General features: G+C 42.2%; 1 protein-coding gene across 1 annotated transcript in view; it reads left to right on the top strand.

The window, feature by feature from the left end:
- Nucleotides 1-17060, top strand: part of FHDC1 (FH2 domain containing 1) — a 51088-nt gene extending 34028 nt beyond the window's left edge. The window contains exons 8-13 of the mRNA XM_006019147.3: nucleotides 211-281; nucleotides 386-493; nucleotides 1507-1577; nucleotides 3985-4102; nucleotides 8302-8466; nucleotides 12896-17060. Of these exons, the coding sequence (XP_006019209.1) occupies nucleotides 211-281; nucleotides 386-493; nucleotides 1507-1577; nucleotides 3985-4102; nucleotides 8302-8466; nucleotides 12896-14959 (2597 nt within the window). The 3' untranslated portion in view covers nucleotides 14960-17060. The remainder of the gene's footprint in view (nucleotides 1-210; nucleotides 282-385; nucleotides 494-1506; nucleotides 1578-3984; nucleotides 4103-8301; nucleotides 8467-12895) is intronic.
- Nucleotides 17061-23703: the final 6643 nt, after the last annotated feature.

Here is a 23703-nt window from a genome sequence, read left to right as displayed (position 1 = left end):
GAACATATACTTGAGGTTTGCCAAGTGTGATTGTGACTTTGAGTCATCCAATGCCATTCCTTTCTCAGAACCTTTCAGTTTATTGTAGTTCTCTGTGAAAATAAGAATCTGCACCTTTATAAGATTGGCATGAAGTAAGATTTGGTAACTGACAGAGTGTGTATGTTTCTAAATGAGGAACATTTAGACAACAATTTTGTTTCTTTACAGAGTTAATGACATGTGAGGAACTGCATTCCATATTACACTTGGTCCTTCAGGCTGGGAATATTATGAATGCAGTAAGTAACATCCAAAATGGAGATAGCTAATTGACCAAGCTACCTGATTAGTATTGCAGTTCATTGTTTATTGCATGCTTTCTCTATTTGCTTTCTCCTGTTAGGGAGGTTATGCTGGCAATGCTGTTGGATTTAAACTATCATCACTGCTCAAGCTGGCAGACACAAAAGCAAACAAACCTGGAATGAATTTGCTGCATTTTGTTGCTTTGGTATGTAAAAACTACTGTCTCTGAGAACTGTGATACTGTACATATATTTGGGAGGCATAGATGACTGTTGATAGGAGTCTAATGGTGGAGTAGTGGAGCTACATGCCATAGAATAAAAGGGTAACTTTTTAAATCTTTGGAGCTTTTTGTTTTCTCTCTTCCCTTGTACAAATCTTACTTACGTATGATGAGCGCACCCACAGTAAACTGAACAAACAAAGACTAGTTAAGTCTTGAAGCAGAAAAGTTCTGGTACTTTGTAAAACTTCCCCATCTAGTCCTTCCACTATAATATCTCCTCACTGTTGCAGTCCTGGAGTTCTGTTACAGAGGCTGCCTGTCTTAATAAATCTTTTAATATTCTTTCTGCTGAATCTTGTGGGCAGAAACATTTTATTACAGTGCTTGACTCACAAGGCATTTTTAAAGCTAGTCAATTGGTTTCAGCAGTCATAAGGCTTTTGGAAGTGAGGTATGTCTCTATTCCTTACCTTCTCCAGTTAACTCAGTGCATGCAGAGTAGCTGTTCTGATCAAATTTTCCTTTCTACTATGGAAGAGAGAAGGTGTAAATACTTCCATATGTGACTGGTTATACCTGTACAGGCTGCTTAAACAGCTTTCAAATTGGCAACATACCTTGAGCTAACAATAGGGTATTAGGTGAGTGTAGGCAGTAAAAATTGTATTAGCTCAAATAATGAGAATTAGTAAATTGCCATTTCATTAAGATTCCTTCTTTATGTAGGTGAATTGTTTTCAGTGGCAGGAAATCCTATTAGTTGTGCCCTATGAAATGGAAAATGTTGTTTTAAAACTTTCTAGTGCTGATAATTCTCTAGCTTGAAGAGATGCTTTTCTCTCAATTCACTTGAGTTGTGTAATGAAAGAAAAATGGAACATGGCACTGTAATACAAAAGTGTTACGTGCCTTTACCAAAGCTTTCGAAACTCTTTACTTGGATTTTTAGCATTTGAGAATGTTAAGGAAACTTGTTTGTTTGTTTGTTTTAGGAAGCCCAAAAGAAAGATGCAGTTCTTCTAAGCTTTTCAGAAAAAATACAGCATGTTTATGATGCAGCCAGGTAAGTAAAGTAAACTGAGAAGTTAAATTCAGACTGTTATTAGAGACCTTTTTTTGTGAAGCACTGAAACACATACAGAGATGTTTTGGCATGAAAGCTGAGATTTTTTACAAGTGTTTACCATAGCTTTCAGAGCTTCATTTCTTTTTGCAAGCAGAAATATGTCTCTAAAGTGCCTTCAGGTTTGCAAGTTTTTATGACTAGATCTTTGTAAGTGTTTTTTTGTTTTTTGTTGTTTTTTTTTTTTTATAACATTGCTTATGTCAACACAATAATAAGCAGCTAGATAACACACATATGCTTAAGAGATCAAACTACAAAGCATCTTTTATGTGTTACTATCTCTATAAAATAGCCTTTCAGTTCCTCTTGGGCTGCTACAATACTTTTCTAAATCTAGTGCTAGTTATACTAGTAAAGGTTATTAGTAACTTAGGCTTCCTATGTAGACATTTCCCCATTCCCCACCCCCCCTTCCTTTTTTTTTATCTTTGAGGGCCTCTCCCCAACTTTTCTCTCCCTTGGGCATTATGGACATTTTAAGTACAAAACTACCCCATTCATGTGCTATATGACCTTGCCTTCCAACCTTCAGAGCCTATTTCTCTCTCAGTTGGTGGAGGGATGGAAGACCTAACTATGAGTGAACACTTCGTCTTATATATGCAGCATGAAGGCGGTAACCTATAGTACTTGCAACTATGCATACTTTTTAACTTCATGGCTTGAATTTTATCGTTCTAAAGCAAACTAATTCCTACCTAGCTAAGCTGTAACTACTTTTGTTAAATAGCATATCACCTGGAAGTGGGAGTCAGCAATGCTAAAGTTCTAATTCTGGTGTTGCCACAACCTTGCTCTTTGGGTTTTATCTGTCAGCTGAAATTCTTTCCCATCTATACAATTGGTCAAGTAATACATGTAAAGTACTCTGAACTCCTCTAAGGAAAGGTGCTGCATATGTGTTGGTGAGAGTACTGACCTGAAATTCCCTGATGGAAGCTTGCTTGGCTTCCTGCCATCTTGCCTAACCCCTTGGTTGCCTGCTCATGGCGTGGGCTTCCATGCTCAATGGCATGCAGCAGGAGAACAAGACAAAAATATTCTCTGTTGGTCTTTTGAAATAATCTTTTCCCTTCCTTTTCCTTTTATTTTCTGACCTTTCGTCTTGAACCAGGATGAAAGCTGTTTCTCAAATTTGAATTTTCATTGGAGAGCTGGACTGTTTCCTACCCAGCTGTAGTTTACAATGTGATATTTCTATATAGTCTGACTAAACAATGGTGAGATGAAAAAGAAATAAAAACCAAAACAGGCATGTTGTACAACACAACTTGAGCATGATGCTTGCTACTAAAAGCTCTCCAGTATAAGTTGCTGATAATTTGGACAAAAAAAAGAAGAAACCATTTTAGACCTGTTAAGACAATGTATGCATTTATTATTATTTCTTTTCCTTCCTTTGTAATACCTTCCTTGCTGCCTTCACAGCACAACACGTTATTTGCAGTGTCCCTTGTCTGCTAAAACATCTCTTTGTCCTACGCTGACAGGGAGTGTACCAATGGAAATGAAGCAAGCTCAAAAAAAACAGCTTACTTCATATCCATCTGTGCATGTACTCAGTTGCTGACAGTCATACTTACTACTTCTGTCACCAGCCTTGTGTACATTAGGAAACTTGATCCTAAATCAGATCATGGGGACTGAAGTTCCCACACCTGCAAAAGAGGAGCAAAGGTAATTAATATCACACTGTTGCTGAAATGGCCTCTGACCAGGGTAGCGCCTGCTGTTATGCTTGGTGGGTCATAGGTCATAAATGTCAGTGCTTCAACACCTAGGTAGGACTGAAACCTACAGTGGTATTGAGTTCATTATGAGGGAAATGCTTCCTGTCTGTGAGGACATACTCTAAATGATCCATTTTTGAGGTAGCTGAGAGTCGTCAGTCTGTTACAGGTGGGACAGAAGTGCTTCAAAAAATTTGGTAGCTTGCATCATCTAGGAGATCACAAGACCAGATTCCAGAAAAACAGGGTCTTGAGCCTGTTGGGATGGCCCTATCTGGTGCAGAAGGATTTGTTGCAGGTATTTGGTAGAAGTATGAAACAGTACAGCTGCTGAATGAAAGGAGGCTGAAACTCCATGAGCTCTTTGCATTACTGCAAATTTATGCAGGAATTTCCTCTTAGAAAACATAGGGAACCTTTCCACATGGTCAGTAAGGAAAAATTATCTGCTAAAAGTTGCACCTTATACTTTAGGAAGGTTTGCTAAGGAGGAAGGTCTTGTTTGATGTACAGGCTGCATATGGTGACAAATGCTGATTACTTAAGCATGTAATATCTAACCATGAGCACCTCCTTCTTCTCTGTAAGTTCTTTCTGTGTATGCTATCTTATAGGTTATCTGTTGATAATATAGAAGTAGAACTTCATTCACTATCTGCCAAGACAAGATCCGTTAAAGACCATATTCGACAGGACCCAGAACTCTTTCACCAGATGGAAGGTTTTATCCAGGTTTGTAGACTATCCCTGCTAATATGTTGCTGTCCCTTCAATATGAAGGTGCTCCTTTAGTCTAATGTAATTTGCATGGACATGTTAAGAAGTAGTGGATACACTATTAAAATGTGTACCTCATCATCAGGGATCCAGGTTTTCCTTTTTCCATGGGAAAATAGAAAAAAACCCATGGATTTTCCCTTCTAACTGAGAAAGTTAGTCTCTTTTTAATAGAGAAATGCATGGCTTTTCCATTTCTGAAAGGAACTCTCTGCAGGCTGGTAGAGTTGCAGCCTGCAAGGGGCTGGGGGGAGTGGGAGGAGGGTGGTCAGGCAGGGGGGTGCCACGTCCAGGCAGCCTGGAGAGCAGCTCCTGTAGGTAAGCTGTTGGGGAGGGAGGATTAAGGCCCACAGAGGAAGGGAGTTGGGGCTGGGGCTTCTGTCCAGTCCAAGCAGTGCGTGGGGCTTGGGGCCCAGAGCTGGAATGTACAGCCACAGGGCCCGGGCAGGGAGTGGGAAGGGGCTGTGGGCAGCTCTTCTGGGGGCTGAGAGTGGGGTATGGCTCCCCACCGGTGCACTTCTGGGCAGGGATAGAGGCATCTGTGCACACGTGGGCTGGCAGCTGCGGGCTTGAGGCTCCCTGCTCTGCTGCCCTCCCCCCAGAGCCTCTGCAGCTCAGCAGGTGGGACCCGGCACGGCAGGCCAAAGCAGGCCTGGGCAGGGGCAGGGAGCATGGGCACCTCACCATGGCAGTGCAGAGCTCCCAGCGGCAAGGAGCTTCCCCACCCAGTCCTGCTCTGCCCTGCCACGTCAGGTCCCACCTGCTGGGCCGCAGAGGCCCCAGGGGGAGGGCAGGGAGGCCGAGCCCACAGTGGGCAGCCCACAGCCACCCCCCCACAGGCTGTTTCTGCCATGCCACTCACGGGGCAGAGGGAGCCAGGCTGCCATCTCCCACGAGCAGCAGCCGAGGCATGGGTACTGCTGTGAGAGCAGGGGGCTGTGGACCTGGGTCCCTAGCCCTGTAGCTCTGGCAGGTGGGTGCCCACTCTGGCAGGGCTAGTAGGGAGGGGGGCTGTGGGTGGGGAATGAGGGGCACCAGCAGGGCCAGGGGGCTGTGGCTTGGGAGTGAGGGGCCTGGACCTGCATCCCAGTGAGTGAAGGTGGCAGGGGGAGTTCTGGTTTTCCATGATAGAAAACCCAAAATCAAATACCAAAATGTATAGGTATTTAGAAATAATTTTATTATAGTGACTGTGAGGCGCACTGGTAGGCTTCCAGCGGAAAAACTACACTGAACTTGGCAGGGGTTAGGACCTGGAGCTGACTCCTCTGCTGTCTTGGCTGGCAGATTCCGTGATCTACTACACCTGGATCTCATCTGTTCACAGGCCAGATCTGGCCCATGGGCCGTGGATTACTGACCCCTGCATTATGGGGTTCTAGCATGACATCCTGCTATTGCTTTTGAGAGAGTTTCTTTTTCTTTATTTATTTTCCAGTAATTCGTTTTTCCATATAAATAACTTCAAAACAGCCTTGGCATTCATGACTTACAATATATAGTGTTTTTTTTGTAGTAGGAAGTGATAATTTGAAAAAATCTGTCTGAATTTCAGTGAAATTTTTTTTTTTAATTTATGTTTATAAATCAGCATGAAAAGCAAGTGTGCAATATTTAGCAAGAACTTAAGTAGCTCTGATTTCAAATTTACAAAAGCTGTTAATGGAATGGCCACGTCACTTTGCCAGGAGCTATGAGGTTGCTGGAGAAAAAGGATAAGTTAAAGATGAAGTAGCTGCCCTCGCTCATGCTGTATTATTGGCTTTTGTCCATTACATCCGGACTCCTTCATGTTGTGTTCTAACTTGTTTGTTTTTAATGTAATAGCTAGCTTTATATAACATTAGGACTTTGATTAGGACAAATTCCAAGTTAAATGTTAGATCATTTTTGCCTTTTAAAAATATACCTTATATAAAAGCATTTCCTTTTTTTTTAATTTTATTTTATTGTATTGATTACTCAGGCGATAAGTGGGTTGATAAAAGTCATCTTACATGATATTATCTTTATAAACAGATTACTAATCTATGTGGTGCAACTCATTTTCTATGTATACCCCATCAGCTGTCCTGTTTATCTTAAATCCAGCTTCTGTTGACTTGGAGTTTTTTTTGAAAGACTGACGAGCAAAGATTAATTCCTACTGTAATTTTCTGCCTTCAGAAAAATGCACTATGCCCACCCACATACACTTAGGCTCATGATTCAAACTGCTACTTCATACAGCAATTCTTTTTTGTTCTAGACTGTTTTTAGTGCTTCTGGCACTTTCTCTTCTTTTTTATTATACTTCTGAAGGCTTTTTATTTCATGGTCTTGGTTAAACTAATGAAGCAGCTTTTATGTTGGTATGCTTATACTTTTATGAGGAAAGAGGGAAGGAGAAATAATCCAGTTAATGCTTTCAGTTTAATGTCGCAACTCCCTACACTTGTTCAAACCATTCATTTATCCATCTGTAGTGGTTATTGGGCTTAACTTTTCAGTTCACTGAAAAAACAATGGTTTTCTTTTAAAATGTCTCCAAGGGCATTTCTATGTTTCCTTCTCTTGAAACTTGTGACTAGATCACTGTTTAGATTCCTACATTGACGTCTATCCCTGAAGTAACCAAGTGACCTACCTGCTGGGAGACTCTTACATTTTCTCCATATTAAAACATACTCGGCTGTTACTTTTCAGGCTAATCAGAAAACATTTGGTTCTTTCCCCCTTGAAAATGAAAAAATAAATGTTTTCTCTTTTAAATAGGAAATTGAAAATTAAAATATTTTGAAAAAAAATGTATTTTTATGTAGGTGCAGTTCCTTATGGTAGTTGTACTTTGAGTGCCTGTGCTCCCTTTCTTCCGCTGTGGAGCTACCTCTCAGGTCAGACTTGATCTCCCATAATGTATCCTGGTCTCCCTTGGTGTGCAGAGGCAGTATATCATGATGACTGCACAGCACTGGTGTGTCACAGGAGACGAAACCTGACATGGAGCTCGGAGAGGAGAATGGGAATATTCATAAGGAAGCAGAACTCATTCCTCCATTCTTTTCTTTGTTTTCTCCATGCTGTACTTCATCTCCTGTGATGCACTGTGGCCATGAAGCTGTAAATATACTGTGTTGTGGGAGATGGAGTTTGAGTGGATAGGAGAAGGGGAATGACAGGCACTGTTTTGCTGATATGGCACCACGGCAGTACTTCAGAATCACAATATTTTCTTCTTTAGCCGTTTAAGTTTTTGACAGTTTTGCTCTCAAATTCCTAATTGATTGGCCTTTGATAGGTAGGTGGTAGGAGGATGCTTTTCATCAACACCTGCACTAGGTAATTGCCTGTCAAGAATGACAGATTTCAGGGAGTGTTTACATGCCCCCCACTCACCCTTTGGGGTTGGCCATGTAAAGACTCTCTCCACCACTGCTGCCTTCAGTCTCCGGTGTGGGGGCTCCCCTCCTCGCTCCCCTTCCTCCCTCTCCACTGCCTCCCCCTCCCTGGCAGCTGTTGTCCGGGCTGGGCGGTGGGGAGGCACTGCCACCATGACCCCCCGCTTTCCTCCATTCCTTCCTTCCCTGCCGCCTGGGCCTGACAACACCAGTCACCATGACCCCCTCCCCCTGCCCCGTGCCAGCCCGGGCCCTTGCAGCCTCCTTCTCTCCCCGCCACCTCCCCCTCCCTGCTGGCTGTTGTCAGGGCCCCCCTCCCACTCTCCTTCCTCACCGCTGCCCAGCCCTGACAGCAGCTGCCACTGTGAACCCTGCTTTGCCTCCTCCTGCCCCTCTCCCCTCCCTCTGTACCTGCCCGCTGCCTCCCTCTTCCTGCCGGCTGTTCTGAGGGGCCTTGGGGATGGGGGGGGGGCTCCACCACTGTGGCCCCACCCTTTGCCCTGAGACAGGGAACCATGGGGAAGCCCCACTGCTCGGGCGGCCGGGGCATGTCCACTGCTGCCACAAACTTCCCCAATAGCAGCTCAAACTTAGGCCCGTGCAGCCCAGGCCTGCACAGCCTGCTTGGCGGCACGTGCATAGTTGGTCAAAAGCATTACGGACAGACAGACACACAGAGAGACAGACTACACCCTTGATTATATTAGAATATTTGGTTGGTTAGCTTCAACTCTGGCTGGTTTGTTATGTGTTTGTTATGTGCTTGTTTTACTTCAGTTTGCTGTAAAAGAACTAAAAGAGCTAGAACACCAGAAACGAGAATTGCACAAGGTGGGAAATGCTCTTATTGACTTTTTCTGTGAAGACAAAGACACTATGAAATTGGACGAGTGCTTCCAGATATTTAGGGACTTCTGCATGAAGTTCAACAAGGCTGTTAAGGTAAGAAGAATGAATACAGGTTCTCATTCATTTAAAGTAAATCTTGGATCACCTTAGAATTGGACAGTGTTTCTGTCTAAAGGGACTTAATGTCCACATCATGTTCAGTGCATGAGAATTGTAGTTTACCTACTTGTAAGGCTTTTATTGCTCTAAGAAACTGGAAAATGTCCCAACCTGTACCCCATTAGCCTTTCCAATGCAACAATGAAGAATTTATGTTCCCCAACTATTTTGTTACTGGCAAACAATTTTGTCACATGTTTATATAGAAGACATGTCAGACTAGTCCCTTTAATTGCTACTAAAAGTTAACTTTCTCTCATCTTCCTTTCAAATCTGTAAAAACTCCTAGCCTCTGACCAGTGTTTCTGGAGGAGAGCATTATGCATTATCCTGGGGCCACAGGCCAAAGGCTGTGTTGTCTCTTTGGCGGGGGCAAGGGCTTGACTAGAAAGCAGACCAAAATTTTTTTCTCTCTGTATTTCAACACCTGAACTAGAGACTACCACATCTTAACACAGAGGTAGAGGTTGCTTTGTCATCAAAGTGGCTAATGTTGCCTTTGTTCTACATTTTGTTATTGGAAAAACACAAGGTTGCTGGAGACAGCTTTGTGTTCTTTGGCTCACTTAAGCCAAGAAGTTATGCCCATGTTTTCCTACACTGTTATATAATGGTATGAACAGGCACCTTACAATTAAGTAACCTTTTGATATTACTATTTTAAAAGTCTGAGAGAGATTACTGTGGGATTGGAAGTCAATATCTGAGCAGTGCCCTTTTGCTAGTACAGACTGAAATGAAACAGACATACAATACTGAGATACAGAGCAATAGACTGCAAGTACCAAGGTAGTCTGTGTGCTGCTAATGTATAGGGCCCTGAGACAATCATGGATTTCTTGTCAAAATTTTGCGGCACATGCGCAGGTAAAGTCTCATTTTTCACAGAATATTCGCAGAACAACCATTGATCTTGGCAAATGGGTCCTGGTAGTTCCGTGAATATTCCGTGCAAAAAGATACTTTACCCACGCATGTGTGGCAGGCAGGCTCACAGCCATAGGCGGCGGAAAGCCAGGACTAACAGGGCTTAGTCCCTTCAAACACGGGCCAGAGCAGAAGGCTGATTGAGGCCCTCACAGTGAGGGTGGGAGTGGGGCAGGTGATGTGGTGAGTGGGGCCCTGGGGCAGGTTGTGGGACACTCAAGAGCCTGGGCAGCTTGTCCAGCTGTGCAGGCGGGGGGCTCCTGCCACTGCATGCACCTTAGGAGAGGCCAGGAGGGCACGTGAGAAGTTATTTCATGCCTTTACAGAAGATAGCTGCAGTATGAGGTTTGGGGTGCAGTTCATAATTGGATCTTACAAATGTAGATATTTATTATTTAGTGTTCCACTTTGGGGTCATCGTGGCATTATTGTTTTTATTATAATGAAAAATAAATCTCTTATTTGCAAGTAGATTTTCTCTGGGGGTGGGGAGTAGGGGGAAGCTCCTACAGTTAGAGGAGTGGTTCTAAAAAATATTAGGTTATACTTGTTGAAAATCAGTGCATCATGTAGATGCCCATCAAACAAGACCAAAGACAGATGATATTCAATAGCTGAAATGCATTCACCCACAAGAAAATGGTAGTTAAACATTTTTGTATATGCATATGTTTGAATATGTTGAAGTGTTTTGTGTTTCATAAGACAGAAGTTTATTTTGGCTTAAGAAGATCTCCAGAATGTGTCCATTGCTTTCTGATTCTTTATACCATGTCTCATTAGGGTTTATGTAAGCTTCCTAAATAATTGTTAATTTATTATAAAGCCATGGAAATGTATAAGGTTTTATAAAACTCCCAGTTGTTGTATCTTACTATTTTTAGCCAATTCTTTTCTAAATAGTCAGTCCATCCTCTCAGGACTTGCCTTTGACAGGATTTGATGTGTTTAGTGATCCTGTTGCTATGGAACACACTTTGCCACAACACTTTGCTCAAATCCACCCCCTCACCCAACTCCATTCACAAATGGCTGAACTGACACGAGACTCTTTGTGTTGATGATTTTGTGCTACTTTTGCTACTAGTGCCACTCTGCTAGTGCTGACGGTGGGAACACTAGGGAATATGCGACTCAAAATGAGTTCTTACCCCAAATGTGCATTTCTGGTTATTCCCCTGTTGCACACTGAGTGTAAATGTCGATTTGTGTCAGGGTTTCCCCCCACCCCACTCAAACCATGTCACAGACATCTGTTCAAAACAGATTTCAGTAGTGTAGTGAAAAAATGATAGCTCTCACTAGCACTTGGTCTACACTACCCTTCTCTCCTTTGCACATGCACTGGTATTAGAAATAGAAGCAAAAGAAGGGATAAGATTTTCTTGGGTTAAATCTGAAACTAGAAGTGGCAGTCGAAATGCTGACTCATATGTATTTCACCACTAATGACTAATAGAAATATATTGAATGTTAATGTTATCTCTCGGTGTTAACTAATGTTATCTCCCAACTCTAAACGGCTGCCTTGTATGTCTTTCCCAGACTTAGAAGTCCTCCTGGTCCATCCTCCAAACTCTCCAGGCTGTCTCGTATTGTGCTGTAGTTAGAGGTTTTTGTACCAATAACATGTAGGATTTCCAAAATTGAGAGGGAGTGTAGCCTAAAATAGAACATAATAGAAAAAGAATACAGTATATTGTGTTGATTTTAGTATTAATGTTGAGCTTAGGTCTGAGGTCCTGGCTGTGGAGTTCATTGGAACTTGCCTATGGATTCCCAGTGATTGGGGAACAATTGCTGTTGTTAGAATTTAGAAGGATGGAATGGAGCCGGTGACTTTATGGTTGTCTTGAGCAGTGTTTCCCAACCTTTTCCACCCAACAACACATTTACGTGGCCTCTCCCATCCTGTGGAGTGTGGGGGTGCGGGGGCATGCGAGCAGCCAAGCGCAGAGCGCCGGGAAACAGGAAGCACAGCACTTGAATCGTTAGCCGGAGCCATGCCTCTTGTCTGTCTGGCTGTCCGCAGCAGCTGCAGGCGGGGGGTGTGGCTCCAGCCCAAAATGCTGTGGCATACCAGAACATGCTGAACGGCACACCAGTGCGCCACAGCACACCAGTTGGGAAACACTGGTCTTTAGCATCATGCAGTATTGTTTAAATGGACAGTGGCTTCTTACAGACATTAAAAAAGAAAACCCCAACGCTTTAAGCTTGGCGTGCCACTATCAATTACAGCACATACCCAGAAGCGGCATCATGTTAGTTTGACCCAGCTCACCCAACATCTGTATAGATTGGGTGCTTCAGCAAGGCTTTTTGGTGCTTTTATCTAATAGTCGATTGAATCAGCTTTAGATAAAGGTGCCAAAAAAGCCCTGATCTACACGGGCACTGGGGAGCTGGGTCGCACTAATGCTCACATTTGTCAGCAGTCTCCATGTCTAAAAAGGTAAAAAATTGCATTGGTTTTCCCCTAAAGCACCAAGCCTTTTATTCTAGGATCCTATAGATCAGTGTTTCTCAACCCATGGGTCACAATCCAAAAGTGTGTTGCAAGAATTTATGAAAGGGTTGCAAACAAACTTTAAAAATTGATTCTCTTTTAAAGGAGAAAAATGTGGGAAACCATGGGTTTTCCCTTGCAGGCTGGTAGTGTTCCATCCTGAAGGGGCTGATTGGGGCCCCCCCACCCCACACGCGCACACACCCTGGCCCACATACCCACCTCCTGCCCCACGCACTGGAGGGGGTTGGGGGGGGCGAGGGGGGGGCAGTGGGTCAGAAGTGAGGGGCACTGAATTTGGATTGGCCATCAATGTTTAGGAATAGGTCCTGATAAAAGGTTGCGAACCACTGCTGTAGACTACAAGCCCTTTGTCCTACTTTAAGTACCTGTGAAGTATCCAAGATAACAGTTTTTCCCCTGGGGCAATCATGCCTAGTTCATTTTAATTGCCATTCAAACCGGGGACAAGTTGTGTGTGTAAAGCAATGTCTATACTGTGGACTTTGACTGATCAATGAGAACAGTCTCAAATGCAACACCTGTTCTTACCCAAAATGTGCATTTCTCATTGTTCCCCTGTTGGCCACCCATTGTAAATGTTTGTATAATCAGATAAAATTGCTTTTACATTACAAAATTGCTTTTGTTTACATTTACTGAAGGTGCATTTAAAACCAAGTTGCATATTTTGGTCTTTGCAGGGCCTTCTCAGTATTTTTTAGTTCTTCCTATGCTGGCCGGTCTGTGCTATATTAGTTATACAAGGAACTGCTCTCCGTGTGACACTGTAGTTGCTATTGTGATTTTAGTAGAGGACCTAATCACTGTAGAAAAAAGTGGGTGACCTTGCTTAGCTAATAGTTAAATAACAGATATTTTGCTGTGGGATATGTATTTATTCCTCTCCCTTCTTTTCCTTGATAGGAAAACAGGGAACGAGAGATCCAAGAAATTCATCATCGGCAACGAGCAAAAGAGCTGGAAGAAAAGCGTCGATCCTGGGCTGCAGGAGAGCTTGGGGGCTTTGGGAGAAGCAGTAGTGAAAATGATGTTGAGATGCTGAGTAGGAAAGGACTTGAAGAATTTCTTCCCTTTTTGCAGCAGAGGCCCCAAAGCCCTTCATATAGAAATACTATCTCCAGACGCTCCCGACTATCTCTGGGGATTACTGCAGACAGAGAGCTTCTAACATTTTTGGAGATCTCAAAAGATGAGGATCCAAACAAATTTAACAGCCTTCCTCGAGCAAACACCCGCCAAGGAAGACCTAGCGTAGCTTGGATTGAATCCAAAGACAATAGAGATACTAATTTAAATGATTTGCACTTAAAACAAGCATCTGAAGCCAAAATGAACAGTGGTGATCAGCTCCAGCTACCCTCAGCTCAGTCCACTCAGTTAAAGTACATGGAGTCAGGCTCTACCGGTACTAATCTCTACTCACAAAAGGACGCTGACAACAACATACATATATCCAATGTGCCTTCTGAGGAGTCCACAGACATAAATGCTTTGGCCCTTGCCTTTAGGGAAGATGAAGTTAAAGGATTTCTTAAGCTTGATATTCAAGGAACAAAGTGCAGGGAAGAGATGGCTTTAATAAATTCAGAGGATGTTGGTGCAGCAGATGTAGAGACTCTAGATGACTTGAGCTTACGCTCCCTCAGCACGGCAGATGATGATTCAATGCCATCTTGCAAAAGTTCCAAAGAGGCCTCTGGCAATAAAGCCAAGGCAGCAAGTTGCAAGAGCAAAGTTTCAGAGCCCAGCAGTAGTGGCCCAACCTCTATGGATACCAGTGTTTCTGGAAGTAAAGAACATGGGCCGATGTTCTATGCATCTGATACTACTGACTGTTCTCTAACTTTGGACTATTCAGAAGGAAACAATTTTAAACTAAGGGGAAGTGAAACGAGAAGGGAAGGTGACAAAGTGCACTCCTCTGTGAATGATGGTCTGGATGGGAATAGTACAGTTCCTTCAAACCTGCATTCTGCTTCTGCAAGGGAGGCTTCTCTTCATACTTCCTCAAATGATAACGAGGATTCCAGCAGCAAGCATGGGCTTCCTAAAGAAAAGCTTGTGAGAAGTAAAGAAACATTAGGACCAAAGAGAAACTCTCTAAAAGATAGATCACCAAGCTCCTCAAAACCAACTGGGCCGCGCCCTGGCCATACAGCTGCTTCCAGGCCCATACGAACTTTGAATGCATCTGAAAATGAGAGTATGAGGAAAGTGGTGCCCATTTCTAGGTCAAGTAAAGCACCAAGCAGCGTAAAAAAACCAGAAGCCAAACCAGCGCCTCGGGAAGCCAGTGCAACTGAAACACGACTGTCACGTCGCAACTCTCTCCGTGGCACAACAGACGCCATGCCAAGAAGTCCGTACCGGCACAGCATATCAGTTGAGGAGCCAAGATTACAGAGGGGGACTGCAACTACAAGCAGTGCTCATTTTGAGAGGGACCAAGGTCAGCAGAGGGGGGGCTCGTTCAAAAAGCCAGGTTCTAAACCTGTCAGAAGCATTCCCAAGCCAAAACAAGATGAAACTAAGATTTGTCGCACTACTGTAAAACCCCAGACAACTACTGATGCTGCTAAAAGCATGGCCGTCAGCGCTCCCAAGACACCATCCTCCGTCCCAAGCTTTGCAAGGAACACAGTGGCCTCTTCTTCAAAGCGTGCAAAAGCAGATCTGCCTAACCCTTCCAAACCTCCGGGCTTCACAAGGTCCATTTCTCAGAGGTTGCCTAAAATGAGACCAGCAGCAACTTGTGATGACCTGAGTCCAAAGGAAAACAGTGGAAGTACCTTAAAGAGAGCAAGTAGTGTTAAAGTTGTTGGAAGAAGCTCTGACCATAGTGATTTTCTCAGCACTAAAGCGGAGCCTACACCAAAGGAAAAAGGTGTAATAGAAAAGTCTTCCCTTAAATTCAAAGATGCAAACCGGACCACGCTAGGCAAAATACTGAAGCCATTACTAAAATAAGCATTTGGGGGAGGGTTGGTGTTGTTGGGTGGGGTTTTTTTTATCTTGGAATGTGAACACGTGTTTTAAGCACTGGATGTCCTTGTGAAATAGTTAAACAGTAATATCACTGTTAAATGTAGTCTCATAGTAATTAACATACAGTAAATATGCCATTGGAAGGTAGTAATTTCTTTTGTTCTGGTCTAAATCCTCCTTTAAGTATGAGTTTTTGAATGTATTTAAAGCTACCATGATGGAGTACAAATGTAACATACCTTGTGCATTTGCGGTACAGTAGTTGACCAAAAAACAAACAAACTTGAAGGAATTTTGAACTACAAGATGAAATGCCTTTGTCACAAAAAGTATGGATTATGGCCAGTTTTTGTATACATAATAATCTTTTTAAGACTCAAGCATTGTTGCTAGTTGGTTCCTCTATTCAACATTGAAGTTACTTCTGTGGAATGGTACAAAAATGAACTTTGTTAAACCGGCATTTTTTGTCTCACGTTTTTCCCTGGATTCAGGAATCATTTTTGCCTGTTGCAGAGTCCATTGCTGGCAATTGGACACTAGGAACCATTCACCTGAAATGGTAAAATGGGACATGCACTCTGTGTCTGTCTTAGCCTCATTGAAGAATTTATGGCATGTGTTATTAGTGTGTATGTGTGTCTGGGGAAAACGCTGCAGGGCAGAAAGTTTTTTCTCCATGAATGTGGCAGAATTGTCATGCATGTACAAGTAGAATATAGTAAGAAGTGACAGGTGTTAGATCTAGTTTTGTAGCTGGAGGCCACGCCTATAGGAAATGCCACCAGTAGCTGTTAGGGATGATGACTACTCCTGTTCTGACTTGTTTCAGTCATGTGCAAACTTGCCAGCTTTTAGTAATACAAAAGTGCCATATATTTATGATACATATCAAAAGTGGTGCAGCTCAGCTTTTGAAGGCTGCAACCTGGTGCAGTGCACTTTCTTACCATTCCATATTTTCACTGGTTTGTCTACTGCCAAGTTACTTGAATGCTGGTATGGCTTTGAAAGAGCCGTCAGTTTCTCTTCCTCTTCCTTTCTTTGTCAGCCTGAGTATTTAGCATGAAACATATAGCTTACGCATGACAGTGCTTTTTGTAACTTAAACTTCTTTGGTGGCTTCAAATGTGGTTTTTAATGATGTTTAAAGAAGCTAAAGGATGATTTAAAAGCTCATTCTGAACTAGTATTTGATAAGCTTTTTAAAAAAAAAAAATCTGCAGATACTGATTTTAATATTGTGTCAGACTAAGATACAGAGAATGAGGGAAAACTTGTTTGCCGTGCCGTACACCTTCCCAAGCAAAGTGTGGGTAGATGAGGAAACTGATCACTGTCCTCTAAAGCATTGTGTTTAAACAGTTGCCTTTTTATTCATGTATGAATGAAGCCTCATTTGAGAAAAAGGAAAACTTAGAAGATGAAAATCTCTTTAGACAAGTGATGGTGTCTTATGAGTGATCTATTTGCCTGTCTGGTGCATCTTTCCCCCCTTCCATTTCAGGACTGTATAATTCAGTCCAAAGAACTGTTTGCCCATATTCTTCCAAGGGCTATCAACCAACCAATCAGGGATATCCAACTTTGTGACTATAAGAAGACAAGTGCCCCTTAACTCTTCCTGATTCCAATGTGAACAGTGTACCAAGATACCATTATTATATGGGGCCCCTTCTATGAGTCTGCCTCAAATGAGAATTTATTTAGCCCACTTGCAGGTGAGGCCCTCAGAGTGAATTATTATTGTTTTCAATCTCAAGCTTTTGGACCTTCCTTGTGGGTTAAATATGAAAGTGTCTTTAGCCCTATCTGTATCTCTTTGTGCACGCATCTGCAGGAGCAGGTGATAGACCTTTTAAAAAAAAAAACGTTTTATCAGTAGTAAGCTTGAAAAAAGTAACTTAAATGTGTTTGGGAAATGTAAATAAATTTCTGTAAATCTGTGTAAAAGCAAACTGCTGAATGTATTTAACGGACCATTTATACATTTCGGAGTAATGTGGTAGTATAATAAAGTTCCCATTTACAGGGTTTGTGGCTTACATTTTCCCCTTTTTCCTGTTGTAATGTTGGTGTTAGAGCTCTAGTTGTTAAACTAACATGGTCTCAGCGTGGGTCACTATTATTCAGAGTCTCAAAAGGAAGGACAATAAAACGGAAATTCTGGAGTTTAAATTGCTGAATGAATTTCTTTATTGTTAAGACATGGTACCTACCTTCAATTTCCATGATAAGGCATTTCTGGCAGAGGAATTCCTGCACTAAAGATGGGTTAAGAGCAAACACATCTGGAGGGGGTGTGGGTTGAAAGTGAAAGAAGCAACACCTTTTGCACACATGGTGTGTTCTGGCTAAGGTAAATGTTTGTGGAACTTACAAGTCTGGATCTGTTGCTGTCTTCATGTCTTTTAGCTTAGTGTACTCTCCCGAGAAATCCTAGCTTCCATCTCTCAGGGGTTTAGAAGTAAGCTCTATAGTCTGCTCTAAGGAGGTGTGGGAGTGGGGGACTGTCAGAAGCTTGCAAAGAACAATTTTTTTTTTTTTTTTTTTTTTTTTTTATTTTTTTTTTTTTTTTTTTTTTTTTTTTTTTTTTTTTTTTTGCAACTATTTAGTTGGTCTAATAAAAGATATCACCTCTACCCAAGGCGTTTTGTCTGCCTGTTTCCTTCGACCAACACAGTTACAACCAACAATCAGAAATATGGTAATTTGAACATTTTAAGTCCTTATTCCATTGATACGTTAACTTAATCTTTTATTTCCTCCCCTGCCATATAAAGACAACAGTTGGCATAAGGGAGAATATGACACTAGCCTGTATCAAGGGCATTGCTTTTCCTCGGGGAGGGCTTTCTTCTGTGTTATAGAGATGTTTTTGGGTGGGGTGGCTACTGTTCTCCAACTTGTTCCGCTCCTGGCTCTTCTAGTTTGGTTGGTGCTTTCTTCCGTATCTGAAGTCTCAAGCACTGCAGTCTCAACCTGCTGTCTGACAGCTGTTGATGTAATCAAGGTCATGAATGATGTAATGAAGGTATATCTTAACAGTTGAACTTGTTAAACCATTTTAAAATAAGTGAAATTTTATGAGGACCAACCTCTTACTGTAACTACCAACTGTCAGATTTCAGACACAAATAACTTTGGGGTTTGAATTTTCCATGCTGTGAAGTTGCCAAAATTCTCCCCCTGTGAACAAATTTGTTTATAAAAGGCCTTCAAGCTAAGTGGATTGAAGTTATTCCGACTAATGGACAAATCTCCCCTTTCCAGGTTTTACTCAGCTAAACAGTAAACATTTCTAACATGGGTAAGAGATGCCTCTGACCCTTGCAGTAGGTGACAGAGAAATAGAAGAGTAAAAAGAGCAGACGGGTAATCTCTAGTGCAGGATGGCAGGTGGGCATTTTGGCACAGTCAAGGCTGTGGGAAAAAGTGGGGGAGTAAGGGAGGATGCTGCTGCGTACGTTTAGGTATCTAAGCTATGCATCACACGTGGGAATCTCTGACTCAATGGATTGCTTCCCTCATTACAACAGCATATGACTGTATCAGAAAAGGAAGGAAAAGTCCATCACACCACCTGTGGCATGCAAGTCAGGACTGTCATCTGAAATAATCTGTTGGCATCTTTCTTATCTCATAAGGCTCTGCTTCTCCAGCTAACTGCTGGAATTTAGGAGGTAGCTATAGTTAAACAGGCCTAACTAAACACTGTTCTCCATTTCTAACTGCTGAATGTTTTCCTTAAACTTGATACATGCCATCTATATTGAATTGCCCCTGCTGCCAGAGCTAACTGCATTGGTAAAATTTCCCGCAATCATTGTGAACTACACAAAACAATGGCGTTCATCTAACCTGTGTCACTACTTATACAGCAATCGATTTGTTTCTTCTTTTTATTAACTGCCTCACATTGGCAGTTGAAGGCTTCTGGACAGAAAACTTTGTAAGTGTAGGTAGGAGGGGCAGGAGAAGGTGGGGGCTGAGGATGACAATGAAGAGGAGAGCGCGTAAACAGCTCCTCATCGTAAGAGTGCATATTTGGCTTTAGGTATGGTTATGTCAGGTCCTGTTGAGAACCCTGATCAAGTGTCTAGTTACTAGAGTGTATCAGGTCAGCTAAGTAAACTGAGGCCAGGGTTTTTACTGGCATGTGGCATTGCTTTTACCACGCCTGGATTTTGTGACTTTCTAGGTTTCAGTTCTTTACCAGAGGTGATGACATTTTCAAAATAAAAACTTTTTCAAAGTTTTTGAAAATCTTGCTAATCTGTTATCCTTCCCCCTGTAGTTATCCTTCCACTGAACATATTTGGAGTGCAGAGGTTATATTAGCATATTGATTTGGTTGGGAGGGGTTTAGGGTGAGTCTTTGTATGTGCTGAGTCAATGCTTGGCAAAGGTGGCTTTGATAGGGAAGGAAGGAGAGTTGCATAAGTCTTCTAGGGAGATGTTCTCCCAGTCCAAAGTAAACAGCGTGGGAAAACTCTTTGAATGCTGGTGATGGCTTGGAAGAAGCAACAGTTCTTGTATCTCTCTTGCTTTAAATACCATCTGCAGATACTCAGATATTCCTCTCTTTCTCTCTGTCTTTCTTCCCCTCTTTCTTCTTCCATCTTTGACTATCATTTTAAATACTTTGATGTCTTTATTTTAACACAATGGAGGAAAAATACAAACTCTGCCCACTTTTAACAAAGAGACATTTATCACTGAAAAGAACTGGCAGCTTCAGACAATTCCTTGTCTGGGAACAGGCACACATTTTCAATGGATGCCGAGATTCAACAGCGCAGGAGCTAAGACATAAAAGCAGAATCTCTTTTCAACCCCAAAACAGGGCCAAACGAGTATTTCCTTTTTTATTTTGAAATGATTTATAAATCCTAGCAACTGAACAAAGGCCATGTTCATGTCTGCATCCAAGAAAAAGCTGGCTACAAGAGCTTTCAGTCTTCTAAACTTTGGTGTACTATGAAATTTTGTTTCTCATGTTCCCTCTGTTCCAGTGCCATAGCAATCAAAGGAAGCTGCCTTCAGTACAGTACGAGGCAACAAACCATGGTTACACAGCATCAAAATTCCCTTGCAAAGCTAGAATTTGGGTCATCTATGTTAATACTGCTGAATACAGTTCTCCATTAAAGCAAAAGTTACATGATGCTCACCTATCGGGTTCCATTCTTGTGAATATAGCAATTTCAAAAGTGAAAATTGACTGAAAATACTTGGGGGACCTTGCCAAACCCAGTGTAGGATTAATTCTTGCTTATGTAGGTGTCTTGTGTCCATGGTTTACTCTGAAGCTATCATTTTTCTCAGTACAAACAAGCTATTTCCGACTTTCCCCTCACCTTGTGGCAATGCACAGTAATAATTGCTTACCATGGGAGGAACTGTTTGTCTACTCTTGATGCCAATATAATTTAAATTAGTCAATACTGGCATAAGCCACACTGGTGTAAATATGTCATATCCAGCCCAAAGACCACATCTGGAATTGAGAGTAAAGACTTACTAGTTTTAATGCTGCAGTAGATTTGACATGCGTGTTTGACTGCAATAATGAACAGACCAGTTTTCAAGCCTATATTGATTCTTCTCATAGCATCATGAGCATTTTAAAGTTGCTCTGTATGAGCTGTTCTTGCTGGCAAATGCTCGTAAATATTACAATCTCCATAAGAGTCTAGACTAGAGAGCCCCTTGTGCCTGGTGAAACTGAAGCACGCTAGCAACCATTTGACTACTGGTGACATATCAGTTTCTACATGTTGCTATTGAAGGTGTGACACTGTTTAAATGTTGCTAATGTTTTTCACAAGCAGAGGCTGATGATGTAGCTGTAGCTGATGATGTATTCTTCTGCAATCACTTTTCCAAAATGAAAACCTGGTACAAATCTCTCTGTTTTCTTTCCCCTCCCCTTCACAGTTGTACTTTCCCCCTTTGCATCTCATTGCTATTTCCTCCCACTCCTATTTCCTTTATTGTATTTTCCAACCATCCCTATTATATTTTTTCCATCTCTCATTATTTGTTTGTCTCCCTGCTGTGTTCTGGCTTTGTTCTCTTTTTCTGTCTGTATGCTCTGGTCTTCCATTTCTACGTTTTCTTTTCTTAAATGTAGTTTTCTTTTTCCCAACCAAAAGGAGGCCTCTTGCCCTCACTCCTCTCTTCAGTGTGCGCCATCTGAAATTTTTTCTCTGCCCGTTTTGGTACTGGAAGACACAAGCCAAGAAACACAAGGATCCTGCTCCTTTCTCTGTGGCTGGAAGTTTGCACGTGAGGAATACTGAAGGACCATATTAGAATATGCCCATAACTCAGCACATTCCTTGCATTTAAACCTTAAAAGCATATCTTTGCATAGTCCATTTATGACTCTCTTGCAGCTGAGATTCCACATAATATACAATATATTAACATTCATTCAGTCATTTATGTTCAGAGAATGCCCCAAACATTGAGGAGGCATAATATACTAAAATGGCATAGCAGGGAGAGCTTACCTGCATACATTTATGTCCCACGCATATGGTCTTTCGTTGGCTTTGAGTCAATTGTGAAACTGTCATAATGAAAGACCCTTTCTGTCGAGACTCCTGCCTCACCCATATTGCGCTGACATGAATAAGTAACACATATCTGATTTGTCACTTTTTAAATTGAGCTAAAAAGAGAGGGGGGGTGTTTTTTGTTTACTAACATGCAGTTTTATCACTTGGTATTAAATAGCTAACCTTTATGAATAGTGATCTCTTCTCTTCTCTTCTCTTCTCTTCTCGTGAGGAAATAGTGTGTAGGACATTGCCCAGCCCCCCAAAACACCAAAGGGTTTATCTGCTCAATTTCAATGTGCAGTTTTGATTAAGTGTGGTATATAATGCTGAGTGGTTGAAATTAGTGTCTAGTTGATTTATAAAGTATGTAAATTGGAATAGTTATAAGCGTATGTGGTGCTTCTGAAAGAAGCTAGCTCTTATTAAAGATATAAGTTCTCTTTAGTTTAGAAATGCAGGGTTTGTATAAGTGGGTTTAAAAAAGAATGGCATGTGGTTCTGATAACCAAAGGTGTGACCAAAATAGTTGTGGACATCTGGAGGGGGCACTGAAAAAACATTCTGGTCTTGGAAGATTCGTAGCCCCGTGTATTCAAGTATAACTCTTTGCCTACCCTTGGCTGTCAGCACATTGGCTCACACATTATCCTAGTTTAGACTAAGCCAGAATGAAAGGTTGCTCCAAGTATTATCAGGCAAGATGGGACAAGTGATGTTAAGTCCAAATTGAGGAAAGAAGGTAAAGGAAAATAACCAAAGGAGAAATTTGAGCAAACCCTGTGGAGTAGAAGGCAAGGCAGGAGAAAATTGAGAGAGGGGTTTTGAGAGTGAAAAGAAATCACAGGAGGATTGGGAGAGGGGTGAACTGGGTACGGTGGGTGATGATCTTGGCAATTGTCTTCACTGCTTGTTCCACAGAGAAGATGTTAGTACTTTTTAGTGGTCAAGAAATGGCTAAAGCATAGCTCAACATTTTGGTACCAAAGAATGAGGAAGAAATAAATTGGAAAGGGCGATGTTTGGGGAGGTTCAGAGTGTAAAGGTTGAAGCAGGAGAGAAAACAAAGATGGCAACGCAGCTGCCATTTTGAGTGGAGGAAAAATATTGTCTATTTGTGGCCATTAAGCATAACACCAATAAAAGCTTTAACAATGACATTTCTAACTACAGTGTTGTATCCTCCTGGATTACTAGGACTAGAGAGAGTTTAGGGGCTGACTGTGTGGTTTACTTTGCGCTGCTGTGGCTCAGCATCAACTTAAACATTATAGTCACTGGTTTGGTCACTGAACCAGGGGGTCCTCTCAGCATTGGAAATGCTCAGTAGCTAGGCCACCTTTTGAAAATCTCCCGACCAGACAAATGGCTCCAATCTGTGGCATTACAATACTGACCCTTTATTTCTCTGTGGGACATAGTCTTGGCTTTGAGACATAGTGCTACAGAGGGAGGAAAAGCCAAACTTCATCTGCTTGGTCATCTTCTGTCTAATTTCCAGAGTTCTGGTGATGCAAATCAACACCAGGAACCTTGGCCAGGTCCAGATCTTCTGAAGATGATTTGCAACCTGGCTGGTTTGGGGGATAGGCTATGCTCTCAATACAGTCAAGTATCTTTTGGCAGTTTGACTTTAACCCCCACCCCCCAAACCAAAACAAGAGCATTCATTGCTTTCTTAGACACAAGAGAATTTATCTGTTTTATCCTAAGTGACAAATCCTTGTTGTTTAGGGCAGAGGTAACCAACTTTGCCCTTGCAGACTGCAGCTTACAACCCCAAATCCCTACCCCTTCCCTCCATACTCCAAGAGCTCAAGCCTCCTGCACTTACCCTTCCTACAGATTTCCTGCCCCTCTGCAATGAGGCTGAGTGCAGGCATAAGACAGCGGCAGAGTGGATTTCAGAATGGGATGCTGTGGTAGGGACAGATGAGTCAGTATAGCTAAATTCTGCCTGATCAGCACCGTTTCTTCCCCCCACCTCCCCCATGTCACCCTATACCAGATCTAACCTCTTCATGGGCCGGATCCATCCCATGGGCTGTAGGTTGCTGACCCCTGGTTTGGGGCGTTGGTTAACAGCTACCGGTTGGGAAAAGTTTTGGTTAATTTTTCTTGCACTTTTCTCTGAAGCATCTGGAAATGGTGACTGCCAGC

The sequence above is a fragment of the Alligator sinensis genome, unplaced genomic scaffold (assembly GCF_000455745.1).
Source record: "Alligator sinensis unplaced genomic scaffold, ASM45574v1 scaffold169_1, whole genome shotgun sequence".
NCBI classification, from domain to species: Eukaryota; Metazoa; Chordata; order Crocodylia; family Alligatoridae; genus Alligator; species Alligator sinensis.
The sequence above is the reverse complement of the archived record's forward strand: the minus strand, read 5'-3'. Positions and strand labels throughout refer to the sequence as shown.